Source organism: Panthera onca, chromosome E3 (assembly GCF_046562875.1).
Source record: "Panthera onca isolate mPanOnc1 chromosome E3, mPanOnc1 haplotype 2, whole genome shotgun sequence".
Classification (NCBI taxonomy): domain Eukaryota; kingdom Metazoa; phylum Chordata; class Mammalia; order Carnivora; family Felidae; genus Panthera; species Panthera onca.
The window spans coordinates 40,989,769-41,005,343 of record NC_138354.1 but is presented as its reverse complement, the minus strand read 5'-3'; the positions used below and the strand labels follow the sequence as shown (position 1 = coordinate 41,005,343).

At 51.9% G+C, this 15,575-nt stretch overlaps 1 protein-coding gene across 1 annotated transcript; it reads right to left on the bottom strand.

Annotated features, from left to right (window-relative positions):
- Positions 1 to 1,314: 1,314 nt before the first annotated feature.
- Positions 1,315 to 3,444, bottom strand: LOC132674991 (serine protease 29-like). Its single transcript, XM_078440350.2, has 6 exons — positions 3,394 to 3,444; positions 3,244 to 3,304; positions 2,853 to 3,033; positions 2,464 to 2,729; positions 1,810 to 1,976; positions 1,315 to 1,731 (listed from the first exon to the last, which is right to left on the bottom strand). The coding sequence occupies exons 2-6, from the start codon at positions 3,302 to 3,304 to the stop codon at positions 1,567 to 1,569; spliced, it is 840 nt and encodes a 279-aa protein (XP_078296476.2). The 5' UTR covers positions 3,394 to 3,444; the 3' UTR covers positions 1,315 to 1,566.
- Positions 3,445 to 15,575: the final 12,131 nt, after the last annotated feature.

Below are 15,575 nucleotides of genomic sequence, written 5' to 3'. Positions count from 1 at the left end.
TGCTCTCCTGTCAAATAGGGGGCAGAAACGGCACCGTGTCCAGAGACATTGGGGGGGGGGCACAGATGGCCCTCAGAGTTTCTCTCTCAAGCCGGGGCCAGGTACAGACAAGTCCAGCCCCCTCCCAGGGCCCCTAATCAGCTCTGTCATCAGGCCCTGGCCACATGGCGGACGGTTAGGAAGCGCATGCTCTGAGCTGGGCAGCTGGGGGCTGTGCCCATCTGATCTGCGGTGAAGGCCACGGGACCCCAAGCGGGCACGGGGGCAGGGACGTGGGCAGCGTGGGCTGGCACAGACGCCTGTCATGAGGGCCTGTCTCCTGGCTCACTCTGGGCCTCGAGTTGGGACCCTCCGGGGCGGCCCCGAAGACCCGACTCCTGGAGGACAGAGGAGACGAGCCAGTGTGCCCCCCGGGAACCGGGGAGGGCTTCCTGGAGGTGGGGGACACCCATCCCCACTCCTGTCCAGGTGACGAGGAAAAACAAACGTGGGTTTACAGACAGGCCACCTGGGGCCGCCCTGGTCCTGCTGTGGCCTGTGTGGCCCAGAGCTGACCACTTAGTCCATGGGGCAAGATCCACGGGGCACAAATGGTGGGGACAGCCATAGCTGCAGGTGCCCAGAAGGAGCAGGTGGGGCCTGCCACGGAGCCTGCCCCTCAGCTCCTCCCTCCTCCCACCTCCCTCCTCCCGCCTGCACAGCAGGTGAATGGGCCCTCCCTGCCCCACCCTGGCCCGGCACATGGGCTCAGGGCACCTCCTAACACTGCAGCACACACACATCATGGCCCTGGGGCACCGTGGTCTCCAGCCCCTCACCCGGCTGCCTACCGGGCATTTCTCTCCGCCTGCTGCCCAGTACCTGGAGCTCATACCCAACCAGGAGCTCCCAACATGGAGCTCATACCCAACTCCCCCTGGGGAGCCAGCGAAGACCCTCACCTGAAGGTACCCAGATGGGCAAGCACGTCCCTAAAGGGGAGGACAAATTGGCATCATATCCAGGTCACTTTTGCGTGGCAACTGGTTAATTCCCAGAAGAGACCTTGTCTTACGAGAGAAGTAGGATGGACAGATGGATGGTTGGAAAGATGGGGCATGGAAGGAGGAATGGATGCAAGGTTGGAACCACGTGGTGGCCTCCGGTGCAGGACAGAGCTGGGGCTGTGGCCGCAGAGTGGAGCCAACCCTGAGATCCTCACTCTCCCTTGCCAAGCCTGGTAGGACACCAGCCCCAGCGCGGCCCCCTGTACCTCGGGGCTGGCCGACACGCTCCCACGGAGAGCCCACTCCACAGAGACTGACCGCACTCTGGTCATTCCTCAAGCTCTTTAATTTGACAGGCAGCACAGCGAGGCACCCTGGGCCCCAGGGACTTCCCGCCCGCCCCCTGGCATCTTCTTGCTCCTTCCCCCAGCAGTCAGGGAAGTCCCGGACACTGAGGAGGCCAGAAGGAAGGCGGAGCCCAGGCCAGGGACGGGGGCGCAGAGGCTGAAGCAGCAGGCTCTGGGGGGAGGAAGGCGTCGCTCCTCCGGGCCCAGCCGGGCAGACGGCCAGCAGGCCCTTGTCAGAGGCCCCTCCCGATTTGCCGCGTGATCCAGGGCAGGTACGTCTGGACGCGAGCGTAGACCCCGGGACGGTTTCTCACGGCACAGCTGTCGCCCCAGCTGACCACTCCCACCAAGTGCCAAGCACCCGTGGTCTTGCAGACCAGAGGGCCTCCAGAGTCGTCCTGAGGAAGGAGAGATAGCACTGAGCCCCGGCTGGCCTCTAGCGTGGGGTGGGGGCCGGGATGGGCTGGGACTCACACCTGGCAGGAGTCCCGGCCCTCGGTCCCCGCACACAGCATGTCGTCCTGGATGATCTTCCTGCCCGCCAAGCGGTGGCTGGTCGCGGTGTGGTACTGCTGGTCACAGACGGCGTTCTCCACCACGCTCACCGCCACCTGCTGCAGACGGTAGGGCGGAGGCAACAACTCTGGGGGAGAGACGTGACCAGAGGCTGGAGCGTGGCCCCCGCTGTCGGCCGCGAGCCTGTGTTCCCGCCCGGATCGCTCCCGTGGGGACCCCAGGGAGCAGGGTTCCCATCTCCCTCTAAATTCCTAACACCCGGAAGGTGGATTCTGCCTTTAGTTGGAAGGACCGGAAAGAAAATGGGGGGGGGGGTGTGTGTGAGGGTTTCTGCCCGTCCCCAAATATCTTCCTGTAAGTTGGAAAAAAACTAAGAATATGAACTTCCTCGTCACGGAGTTGGGTCCCGAGCTCAGTTGTGCTTCAGGGACCCTCCAGCCTCTGGGGTCGGATCTCCCGATTGGGGCGCATACGGGGTGGGTGGGGGAGGGTGTCGGGAGGCGATTCCTTTCCAGAACCTGCAGCCGCCCACCCACCAGGACTTCTCCGTGTGGCAGGGTCGGGAAATGCCTCGCGCGGCCCCGAACCCCTCCCAACCCCCACCCCGTACACACGGTGCACCATGACGTTGCCCCAGCCGGTCACCCAGCACTCGTCCTCTGGGGTGACTTCAAGCAGGGCCGACGGGAGCTTGACAGGCCTGAGGGTAGCCGTGCATTTCACAGAGTGTGACAGCTGGAGCAGGGCCACGTCCGCACCCAGCTGGGCGTTGATGTAGTCGAGGTGGACTATGACGCGGGTCACATTCAGCAGCGTCCTCCCCCCGTAGAGGTACACGTCCCCGGCATGGATGCGGTAGGCTGCCGGGTCGGCGTTCTTCCTGGGGTCGCAAAGAAGCCACGGAGGCGAGTCCTTCGAGGGCGGCCCCCTCCGCCCCGCCTGGAGCCCGGATTCCCACACCTCCTGATTCACCCAGAGGTGGATGGCAGCGAGCGGGACTCACCAGACAATGCAGTGGGCGGCGGTCAGCACCCACTGGGGGTGGATGAGGGAGCCCCCGCAGATGTGCACCCAGGAGGCCCAGTTATAATTGTAGACTTTCAGGCTGACCTGCCACGGCCACTTCCCCTGGGGGGCACTGTGGCCCCCGACGATGCCCACCAGCTCGTTTTCAGGGAGGGAGGCTGGGAAGCAACATGAGGGAGGAGGGAGGCCGGGCAGCAACATGAGGGCGGAGGGAGGCCGGGCCTCGGGGCCCGGGACCGAGCCCCGTCCCCACCTAGGCCTCCCCCGAGGGCACGGACAGGCAGCCCCAAGGACCCCCAGTGAATGGAACTGGAGACAAGGTTACAAGAGCCTCCCGGAAGGGAGGACCCCTGTGGTTCAGGACTCACCTGGGCTCCCCACGACGCAGGTCCCCGAGAAGAAGGGGGTCAGAAGCAACAGCCACAGCATCTGCGAAGAGAGAGGGCATGGAGGGACATCTCAGGGCCGGAGGGGGCCAGGGGCCTCTGCAGCTGTGTGAGAGGGGACAGCGCCCCTACCTTGCCAGGCTCCACGGGTCTCTGCTCTGGGGGCCCCCGAGGTCCTTTATCTTTTGGCCACAGGAAGTGGGCGGGCGGCTTTGGCAGTGCTCCATTTGGGGGGGGCGTGTGGAGGATGGGGAAGAAAGGCAGCCGGGTGTCAGGCTGAGCCCGGGGGCAGCTGCGACCTAGATACGCCGTCTCCGGCCCACGTCCCACCTGCGACTCGGCCGCCCTCAGCCACATGGACGGGCCCCCGCCAGTGTCTTCAGCAGAGGAAGATCCCCGCACGCCCCAAGGCAGGCTCCTGCACCCCCGGAGGCTGGGGACGCACACCTCCTCACCCGCAGCGCGGAGCACGGGAGCACGGGTCTCAGGCCTCAGGCATGTGGCGACGCAGCAGGCAGATCTTCTCCCCCAGGGCAGGCGGACTCCCAGGGCCCAGGACTCCTCCGCCCCGGCCACCGTTCCTACTTCGGGCGCTTCCAGAAGGAGGGAGGCCTTTGCTCCTCTGAGAAGGCCGCCGAGCATCAGCAGAGTGTGTTCAGGGGAGTGGGGAGCCAGTTCCTAATCGCACACCCGGGAGGCCAGACTCCCACCACGGCCACCCACCCTCGGCTGACTGTGCTTCTCACGACACGTCTGAGCACCAGAGGCCGCAGAGCCCGTGGCAGGCCCGGCCCGGGGCGCTGTCCACCCACCCTGCCCCGCTTCCGGCCAGTGCAGTCTCTTCCCGCGAGTTGGCCTGGCCGTCAGGGCCACGGACGGACCCACGCACGTGTCACAGGGTCCCCGTCCCCTGGCATCTGCCCCATCCTGAGTGGACAAACCTGGTTTCACAGCCCACCTTCCCAGCTGCCACCAATAGCGCCCATCCAGGTGACCTCCAAGGGGCAAATGACGCAATTTTTGTGGTGAGTCACACGGTGTCCCCTGAAGCTCCCCCTGATGCCGTATTGAGGCATGGGGAGGGCAGAGGTCCATGGTCTGAGATAGGTTCCTTTGACACCACCCAGGAGAGTTGGGTGTAAGCATACGGCTCCTTCTACATCAGCGAATTCAATCTACATCAGGGACCCTGAACCCTGTGAGCCCCTTTTTCCTTCCAGCTTAGGGAAGCAGCCAGCCCTCCAGCAGCTTTGGGGTCCTGGCTGGGCCACCAAAGGTAAACGTCTGGCTGTCCACATGCTGCCAGCCTTGCTTTAGCAAATGTCAATATGAGCAGCTGCTGTACGGGGGATTCTCCCCCATTGTGATCAGGGCCTGGGACAAACCATGACGAGCGAGAGAGAGACAGGAGTGCCCTGTGCTCCTGGACAGGGCTGCATGCACAGAGCAGATAGCCTGAAGCCTGGGGAGAGGTGGACAAAGAGACAGGTAAGGATAGAGAAACTGGATGAGTGATAGGGGATTGGGGCAAGACCGAGAGAGTGAAAGGAAGAAACACAGAGAGGTGTGGTTAGAGAGAAACAGAGACAAAGAGGAAGTACAAGGAGAAAAGTGGAGACCTGGTCCAGGTATGTGGACGGGGCGAGATGGGCCAGGGGAGAGGGGATGTGTGAAGTGGCTCTGAGTGTTGGGGCAGAAAGGGCTGGTATCATGGGCATCATAGTTTCATGACTCTAAGACTCCAACATCCCTGGGGCCAAGCGCTGCAGAGGCCATTGCAATTGAAAAGATGGGCATCCGTCACCTCTCGTGGAATTGCGGGGCTCAGCGTTATGTTCTGTCATGGAGAAGGATGTCTTCAGGGAGAGTGTGCTGCTCTTTGGCAGGTAAACTCCAGAGCCCGCCCTGTGGGGAGGTGTCCCAGGGTCATCTGCCTCACTGCCCCAGGCCCTGTGGGATTTCCCCCCTCCCGCCACCAGCTGGCGTTCCTCATGTTCTGAACCCAGGCACGAGGCATCGTGTTGCTCCCAGGTCCGGCAGTCTGGACCTGGCAGAGTTGAACTGCTGATATTGATAAAAAGTGTATGACAAGAATGTCCATATTCTCCCTCTGGAACGAGTGGTGTGCATCCAAATCGTGGGTTGCTAGCCTCCTGTCGACAACCAATCTGAGGATTCTAGAAGGTAGGTGAACCCTTTAAAACACCATAGTCTTCTCTTACGTCCTTCAAAGACAATTCCTTTTCCCAGCTTTCTTTTGATTTTGAAGAGATGGCAATTACTAACTGAAGGCATGATGGTCCTGTAGAAAATTGACCCACATGACTGATGGACATGATTTCATCCATCCGTATCCCTAAAGCACATTTCATTGCAAATATAAGCCACGGATGCATGTCGTAAATTCACAACAGATGTGAAGCTCCCTGTAAGTTGCATGCTGACCTTGTCACATATGTGTCATCAGATATTATTAGTGACTTTTCAGATAAGCTCTAAACATCAAGATGGTCATGTTAGAGAATCTGGTATAGATGGAATTTCACAGATTCTAAATTAGGAATGACTTTTTATTTTTAATGTTTCTTTTTTTTCCTTTTATGAGAGAGCCCGAGCTGCGGATGGGGGAGAGAGTGGGAGATACTGAATGTGAGGCAGGCTCCAGGCTCTGAGCTGTCAGGACAGAGCCTGACGCGGGGCTCAAACTGAAGGGCTGCAAGATCATGGCCTGAGTGGAAGGCGGACGCTTAACCAAGTAAGCCACCCAAGCGCCCCAGGAATGATAGCTTATTGGCAAAGAAAGAGAAATTAAAGATAGCATAAATGATGTCAACTTTTAATTGAAATATTCTTCACACATTTGTTGTATTCGTATTAGGCATACATTGTAGTCCTTCCATATGTCTATAAATTATGTTGTACTTAAGCACAAGTGTAGCTATCCTGTGAAAGCATGCAACAGTATTACTACAGGATTGACTCTCTTCCATTGGCTGTCCCTTGTATCCCTAGGCTCATTCATTCCATAGCTGGAAGCCGGTATCTCTCTCTCAAAGGTGTCCATTCTTTATCTAATCTACACACTTAGGTGGTCAACACCATTACCTCTTGTTCAGCATGTGTAATTTGGCGGTCTATTTTTCTGGGAACATTGCTTAAAGCATTACAAATGATGTCATTACGTTAATAAATTCGGTTTCATTCTTCACTCACAAGAAAGGAGAAGGAAAAGATTTCTTTGTGTCCCAGGCCCTGTCACTAAGACCCTTCCCAATGTGGAGAACAGGCTGGGTTGCCCAGAGTACCTTCGGTCCCTCAGCTGAGCCCCCAGGGCCTTCAACATTGCAGGAATTCCCATGATGACCAGCAGAGAGAGCTCGAGCACCACAGACCTGGAGGGGAGGGGCGGGTTCCTCTGCCTGGGCAGTGATGGCCAGCAGAGGGCGCACCATCGGCTTTTCTGACCCAGGACACCTCAGAGCAGGAAGGGTCGCTGTTGCTCCCAGAGGACTCAGGGCCTCTGCCGCTGCCTCAGGACAGAGAGCAGAGCTGCCTTTTCAGCGCGTTCTGCCACCCACCCCAGGGGAGACCTTGGGAGCTTTGCAGCAACTTGGCATCTCCTGAGTCGCTGCCTTGTTGTACTGAATGCTGAGGAGGGGGCGCTGGGTGACTTCCCTGGGCAAGCTGGTTGCTGAGCAGCACAGGCCCTTGCATTTTCTGGGCTGTTCCCGTGTTTCATTCCTCCCCTTCCCGGACAGTATTTGAACAAGACATATTTTACTGAAGGACTCATGGATTGCGGGGTCCCACGACATCACCTCATCGATGCAGTCGATGGTTTGTTCTAGATTCAGGCTCGTTTCCGGGAAGAAACCCTGACAGAAGTTGAGAAGCACGGGAACTGCATTCCGTTAGGACGTGAACACATGAAATGCTCGTCTCAGAACCTTCTAGAAGAATGAGCTGGGACCCAGTTTCTGCATCCTGCTGGAACCAGAGACAGAGGTAAGGGCACAAACTGTCCCCCACATCATACATCTTTTTTTTTTTAATTTCGTGGTTATTTTTCCAACCTAGTGAAGTGATTGAAAACTACAGAAAACCTGGTAGGTACCTGTCATTAACCTTAGGTTAACTTTTAAATTAAATTCCAGTGAGTGAAGACCCAGTGGAATAGTTTCAGGTGTGCAATATAAAGTAACCCTTGCACGCATCACCTGGTGCTCATCCCATGTGCACTTCGTAATCCCCAGCAGCTGTTTCACCCATTCCCCACCTCGCTGTGGAAGCCCTCAGTTTGTTTCCCAGTGAAGAGTCTGTTTGTTTGTCACTGTGTCCTTCACCCCCCCCCCCCCATTTGTTTTGTTTTATTTCCACGTGTTAGTGAAATCCCCTGGTATTTGTCTTTCTCTGACAGGCTTTTTTCACCCAGCATAACATTCTGTCACTCCTCCTCCTCATGGCAAATGACAAGCTTTCCTGTTTTTACGGCTAAATAATATTACATTCCATATACTACATCTCAACTTATTCATCAGTTGATGGATGCTCGGGAAGTTTCCGTAATTTGGCTGTTGTAGAAAATGCTGCTGTAAACATCAGGGTGCATGTATCCCTTTGAAGGATTATTTTTATATTCTTTGTGTAAATACCTCGTGGTGAAATTGCTGGATCGTAAGGTACTTCCATTTGCATTTTTTTTTGATGAATCTCCGTGATGTTTTCCAGTGTGGCTGCACCAGTTTGCGTTCCTACCCACAGTGCAAGAGGGTTTCTCTTTCCTCACATCCTTGGCAACACCTGCTGTTTCAACCTTCATTGATTTTAGTCATTCTGATGGATGTGATGTGTTATCTCGTTGTACTTTTGAATTGTATTTTCCTGAAGATCAGTATTGTTGAGCATCTTTTCACATGGCTTTGGCCATGTGTATGTCTTCCTTGGGAAAATGTCCATTCGTGTCTTCTGCCCATTTTTAATCGGATTTCTCCTTTTTGGGTGCTGTATGACTTTATTTGTTCTGGACACTAACCCTTAATCAGATGTCGTTTGCAAATAGTATTCTGTAGGTGTCTTAGTTTTGTTGATTATTTCCTTGGTGACAGAAGCTTTTTATTTTTACGAAGTCCCATTATTTTTGCTTGTGTTTCCCTCCACTCAGGAGATGTATCTACAAAGACGTTTGTACGGCCAATGTCAACTAAGATACTGCCTGTGTTAATTATCCTCTGGGATTTTTCTGGTTTCAGGTTTCACACATAGGTCTTTATCCATGTTGGATTTACTTTTGTGTATGTTGTAAGAAGGTGGTCCGTTGTTGGTCTTGTTTTGTTTTGCAGGTTGCTGTCTAGTTTTTCCAAAACCATATGTTGAGGAGATTTTCTTTATGTATTCATTTTTGAGAGACAGAGAGAATGCAGAAGAGGGGCAGAGAGAAATGGGGACTGAGAATCCCACACATGCTCTGCACTGCCCTGAGATCATGACCTGAGCTGAACCCACAATCACACGCTTTGCAGCCACCCACGTGTCCCCAGACTATCTTTTTTTTTTTCCATTGGATATGCTTTCCTGCTGTGTTGAGAATTAATTGACCATATAGGTGTGAGTTCATTTCTGCGTTTCCGTTCTATTGATCTCTGCGTCTGTGTCGTTGTTGTTGTCGTTGTTGTTGATGTTGTTGTTGTTGTTGTTGATGTTGTTTTTTGCCAGGACCATACTGCTCATCTCAGTACAGCTTTTTAATACAACCTGAAGTCTGGAATTGTGATGCCTCCAGCTTTAGTTTTCTTCTTCAATTTTGTTTTTGCTGTTTGGGGTCTCTAGATTGGAGCATTCACTCCATTTGCCTTCAAAGTAATGGTCGATACGTACATACGTATTGCCATTTTACTGCCTGTTTGGCTGTGGTTTCTAATGATTTTCTCTGATCCTTTATTGCCTTTCTTTCATGTTTTGCTTATTTTCTTTAGTGATATAGTTTGATTTCATTATCATTATTCTTAGCATACTTATGCTTGGTTTTAGCATAGGGTCACTGTCAGGTGTTTATATAACCTCTTCTGCATTTGGCAGTTCATATTAAGTTGATGGTCATTTACTTTCGCACCCATTATTTTCTCCTCCCTAGGTTTTTGGTAGAGGTTATTACAATTCAAATCCATTTCTCTGATTTCCTTAACTGATTTTTTTTTGCAGACATGTTCATTTTTTACTTGATTTGTGTCTTCTGTCTCTAAACTGTCACTGTTGGTCTCTCCTTTCCACTCAAAGAATCCCTCTTAATATTTCTTGCAGGACGGGTTTAGTGGTACAAACTCCTTTAGTTTTTGTTTGGAAAAGTCTGTGTCTCCTTCCATTCTGAAGGATAGCCTTGCTGGATAGAATATTGTTGGCTGCTGATTTTTCCATTCAGCACTTTGAATATGTGGTGTCGCTAGCTTCTGGCTTGTCGAGTTTCTGTTCACTAATCGGGTAGCTCGCCTTATGGGTCTTCCCTTCTGAGTTAAGGTCTTTTGTCTTGCTGCTTTTAAGAGTTTTTCTTTACTGTCACTGTAATTTGCAAGTTTGGTTACAATATGTTTGTGTGTTGGCCTGATTTTGTTGATGTTGATGGGAGTTCTCTAGTCTCCTGGATGTGGATGTTTGTTTTCCTCGCCCAATTTTTGCATCCACACGACTCCTGAAACAGAATGCTACGGGCACCAGTGACAGTTGCAACAAAGTTTATTACAATGAGAGGCAAGGCTGACCGATCGGGAGTAACACTCTTAACAAGAGTGTGGCCGACCGATTGGGACCAACACTCTTGACAAGAGTGTGGCCGACTGATCGGGACCAACACTCTTGTTAAGAGTGTGGCCGACTGATCGGGACCAACACTCTTGTTAAAAGTGTGGCCGACCGATCGGGACCAACACTCTTGTCAACAGCGTGGCCCCGAACAGCCGGGGTACAGAGTTTTTAAAGCCGATCACATCGTTTTATCGTTATCTGGGAACAGAACAGAGAAACAGTTCCCAGATGAGTTAGAAACAGTTGCCAGATGAGTCAGAAACAGTTATCGAGTGAGTTGATTATTTTAGACTTTCTGCTGCTAAGTTTCAACCAGTGGATCTCCTTGCCCTTGTCTCTGATGCTCTTTTTAAGGTTTTGTTTCCTTCATTGGTAAAGCCTGATTCACAAGAGTATGAAGTATGATTTACAAGAGTAAAAGCAAGGTTGTTATCTTTTGACCTTCAGGGTCAGAACAAAGTTGTTATCTTTCAAGCTAAGGGTTAGCCCTACAGTACAATTTAACCCTTACACAATTAGGGGCGTTTTCAGCTATTATTTCCTCAAATAAATTTTCGGCCCCAAATTCTCTTCCTTCTGGGAGTCCTACAATATGAATATTATTATCTTTCCTGTAGTCACTGAGTTCCCTTAGGCTCATCTCACGTTGCAGAATCCTGTGGTCTCCTTGGTTCAGTGTGATTCATTTCCAACACTCAGTCTTCGAGGTCACTGGTTTCTTCGGCTGCTTCTTCCATCCCTCTGTTCATTCCAGCTAGCGTGTTTCTCCTTTATCGTGTCCTCGATGTGTGCTGTGTTATTTCTTATCTCTATGTCAGGGGTCTCACTCTTCTACTCATTTCACAACTCCAGTGAGTATCCTTATGATCATTGCTTTCAATTCCGTATCAGGTATGTTACTTCATCTCTTTGGCTTAGATGTCTCACTGTGACGTTGACTAGGTCTTTCCTTGTGGATAAACATCTCTGTGTGTCCATTTTGTGTGTCTCTCTGGGTCTGTTTCTCTGTGTTAAGAAAGTCAGCTGTGCCTTCTGATCTTGAAATTAACGACGGTCTGAAAGAGAGGTCCCGGAGTCCTGAGCAGTGCACGTCTCCATTTATAGGACCTGGACCTTCAGCAGGATATCGCGTGGGTATCGCTCACTCCCTGCTGTTGTGTCTGGGTTACTTTTCCTTTCACTGCAGGGGTCTGCACTGACTGCGTGCCTGTTGTGGGCTGTGCTTACACTCAGGGGTGTCAGTGGGACCCAGGCAGGCCAGCTGTGGGGTGGTATGCCCGCTGGGTAACTTGGGCACAGGGCAGGAGTGTTAGCAAAATGGCACAGGGCTACTAGTCCTATGCCAGATTTCCCTATGTCCTTTGGTGGCTGGGGGCTGTGGACCAGCCGTGAAAGCTAGGAACGTGAGGATATGCACAGAGCATGTCTGTGCCTGGGGACATGTGGCTGGGTGAGACAGATGAGGGTGCCTGGACATGTACAGCTGGGTGAGGTGCAGATGTACGCAGCGTGCTGTGACAGCTATGCATGCAGCCTGTCGGACAGGGTGCCCTTGTGGTTTTAAGAATGTTTGCCCTGAGTCCAGGAGGCTCGGTGTGGTGAGTCCCCCAGTGAACCCTTGGGACTGGCGCACTGCTGACGGGTTAGGTAGCAAGTGTCTGTGCAGCCTCAGCCTCTGGTGGGTGCTTCTATGCTTATTCTGGGAGGCTGGGGGAGAAGAATGGTGCCTGTGAGCTCCCTCATTGTTGGAGAAGTCAGTCCTCCAACACACTCAGGAATCAGCATGAATACATCTGTCCCTGTTGCCTCGGCATTGTGTAAAATGCCACGTTGACACTGCCTCTCTACACAGGCAGGGACCCGGCTAGCACTCATCCTCCTGGATCACCCAGTGCTGGGTCAGCTGACCTCCAAAGCTCCAGGATCTCAACTCAAGGGAATTCAGCCCCTCTGGGTTTTAATGCCAAATGTGATGCAGATTAGTCTTCACGGGGTGAGCTCCCTGGGGTGAGGGCTCACTTTCTCTGCCCATTCTGCAGGCAGCCAGCCTCCACCTTTCTGACCTTCCTACCCTTTCTGGTGCAGCTTCTCTCTATTTAGGTGTGGAGTTTCTTCTGCCAGTCTTTGGATCGCTCTCTGGTTCATGGACTTGGATGTGGATATTATGTAGTTGAACACATGGGACAGGGTGCGCTCAGGATCTGCTTACTCTGCTGTTATTAATTTTTTAAATGTCTTATTATTTTGGATTTTTGAGACACGGGCAGACAGACTCATATCACCCATGCACTTCAGGATTTGAAAGGAACTTTGCAACATTTGCTTCTAGTATTTTATGTTTTGAAACTCTCTTTAATGAGGTATAATTTACATATAACAAAGCCTCAGGTTAAAGGGTATAATTTGATGAGCCATGAGGGTACAGGACCATGGGTACAGCACTATGAAATCGTATGTTTTCTCCCTAAACCTTTCATCACGATCCCTTTGTGTCTAATGTTAATGTTGCTTTTGAAGTAACGACTATTTTTTTTTTTTTTTTTACTTTTTCAGATATTGCCCAGGTGTCTGAAAGCCTGCATTGAGCTGAGCCTTAAGAGAGAAGTTTGGAATTCAGTTTTGAGAGTAGACAGCCAGTCCAAGAAAGCCTTGTAATTGGTCTTAGATTTCAGTTGTGAGAGATTGTGGATGCGTCGAGAGTGCCTGGATCCAGATGTGGGCCTTGTTCTGAGAACAGGTGAGCTAAATACCTAACCTGAGTTTGAGCAAACTGTAGCTTTTCTTTGGAGACTTTATGGGCATTTTAAAACCAGAAGTTTTCCCAGGGGGGTGCTGTCTTCGTGTGAAGAGGCACGAGCCGGGGAGCAGAGACGCAAATCATCTACAAACTGTAACAAAGTCGAGCCTGCAAAAACACTTTCCATCATCCAAATCAGCCTTTAAGGTTTGTGGGAAACGTGAAGCACTCTGTGGAACCCGGGGAGGTTGCAGTCCAGATGCATTGTCATTCCCTGCGTGTGAAGGTAAAAAGATACTGGCTGTCCTTATCAACTAGAATGCTGAAAACTACACTACGTGGGTGGTTTAGAGTGAAAACGTTGCTTTCAGGAAGAGTGCATGTTGGTAGAGTGTGAGGTTTGGGAAGAAGGGGATGTCGAGGGATTACAGCGCTGTTTATTTCTCGGAAGTCCTAGACAAAATACTATCCACAGCAGTTGGGTTTTCTCACAGGTATAATAGAGGTGTTATGTGGACTCCTGCAGGGGATCATGAGACCATGAGCCTTGTAACATTCTATTATGGTGTGGATGCCTTGAAGTCCTTCGTGATTGAAAAGATATTAATTCTAAGGAGAAGTTTTGCAAGGTCAATTTGAATCTTGAGGGGAGGTACACTGTGGATTCTGCCAAGATCAGTTGAAGATCTTGCCCATCAAGAGGATGGGAGCCGATCCAATAGGAATACATGATCAGTACCTCCAGACTCAGCTATAGGGCCAGCACAGACATGGCACAGAAAAGGTGCCAGGGGATCATTCCTTTCCCCTTTTTGCTATTTCCATTACTGTTGTCAAATTGTAGGTCGTGGATCTCAAGTTCAGAGGATCTGCACATTATTTTAGAAAATCCTTCAAAGGATCCTCTTGTCGAATAGAGATTCCTGGTCTCCTGAGGGAGGCACTCAATCAGTACTGTCTTAAAGTTAGATCTATATTGTAAAAGAGAGAGTAAATGGTCCAAATTTCCTTATGTAAGACCTGTAAGTTAGGTGCCAACCTTCTGGCGCTTAAAGGCACTGAGAAAAGCAGGTTCTTGCAGACTTGCCCTCTGAGGGCTCTTCTCAGGAAAAGCCACCTGTGAGACCCTCATGCCCTCCTTACCCAGGATTGTCAGAGATGAAATATCATCCCCTCGAAAGGAAGGCACATTCAATGTATCTGTTGACTAAAATGCTTCATGGTGAATTTGGTCCCATGAAGGGTCCATTTTTGTTGCAATATTCTAAGCAAACAAAAGGACCTGAGCACAGTTGCAGACAATCTGAGCCATATATACAAGTGTTCCAAAACCTAACCCAGGGTGTTTGGGAGACAAAAAGACACAGGCCATCCCTAACAAAGGGGAATCTAACACCCTTTTACTGTTTTTCCTAATACATTCCGGTTACTGTAACTGTATGGGGGACTTACACCCTCATTCGTTTCCTGGGTCAATGATTATGGCGATTAGAGCCAGCGTTCTCTTGTTGGTCTCCCTCAGAATGGAGGCTTTCAGGAATATTCCCAAGCCGCTGCCAAAACTCCTTTTAATCAGTGGAAGTTCTCTGTCTTCTCTGTCCTCACATGGACTGTCTAATTCCACTTGTTGCTGGACAAAAACCTGGCGTCTGCTCAACTGTTCAAGTTAACAGACTTTAGGACCAGGAGACCTCTCTCTTTCTGCCCTCAAGGCTTTTATGTGCCCTTGGCACCTCATCAGGCTCCATCTGGGATGAAAACCCCTCACCCCACCCCTGCCTCACCCCCCACCTCACTCCCCACAGCCCGCAGCAGAGGCCCTGTGGGCTGGTTCCGGCACGAGTACACAGATGCCCCCTCTTAGCGAAGGCCCATTCAGAAACCCCTGCCCCTGGCCATACACCCCTGCTTGTCCCTGCCTTACTCAGGACGGGGTCTCCGTTGCCCTGTTGCAACATCCAACTCTCGATTCAGCTCGGGTCACGGTCTCGCGGTTAGTGGGACGGAACCCAACGTCGTCCTCTGCGCGTCGGCCCCTGCGGAGCCTGCTTGGGATTCTCTCTCTCTTTCTGTCTCTCTGCCCCCCCCCACCCTTCATGCTGTCTCTTTGTCTCCCTCAAAATGAATACATAAGAAGTAAAAGTTTTTAAAGAAGACGTAATACAACCACGTTATGGGGAAAAGACCCAACAGACCCTCAAGTTTTAACGTCCTTTTCATTTTTTTTTTAATCTTTAAGTAGGCTCCACGCCCAACGTGGGGCTCAAACTCAGGCCCCTGAGGTTAAGAGTTGCACCCCCCACCGATTGAGCCAGCCGGGGGCCCCGAGATCCTTAATTTTTGAAGGTCTTCTAGCAAACAGCGTCCTTCTGCCGTGTCGCCTCGATACCCGCACCAGTCTCCTTTCTGGCCGAGCTCAGAACCCCCTGGGCCACCCGGGGGATGTCTACTCTGGCGGCCCTGTGCCTCTTCGTCAGAGTTCTGGCCTTCTTCTCCTCATTCGGAGATTTTCAGCCAGATGCGTCAACACTTTGTTGTTCACAGTTGCCGCAAGCCATTTTGTGTGCTTTTTGAAAGGGCGGCCTACGCCGGCCAACTCCATCTGGTTCTGTGTCCTTCACCTTGACCACGCCTCCTCCCCTTGAGTAACCTCCAGCTCACCTGCTTCACAGGACTCGGACCCTTCCCCAGCCAATTGGCTGAGGCCACAGCCATTACCTCACCAAGGGCCCGTAGGCCCCAGTAAAACCTTTGTCTTTTTGAAACTCGCTCTCTCTCCCGG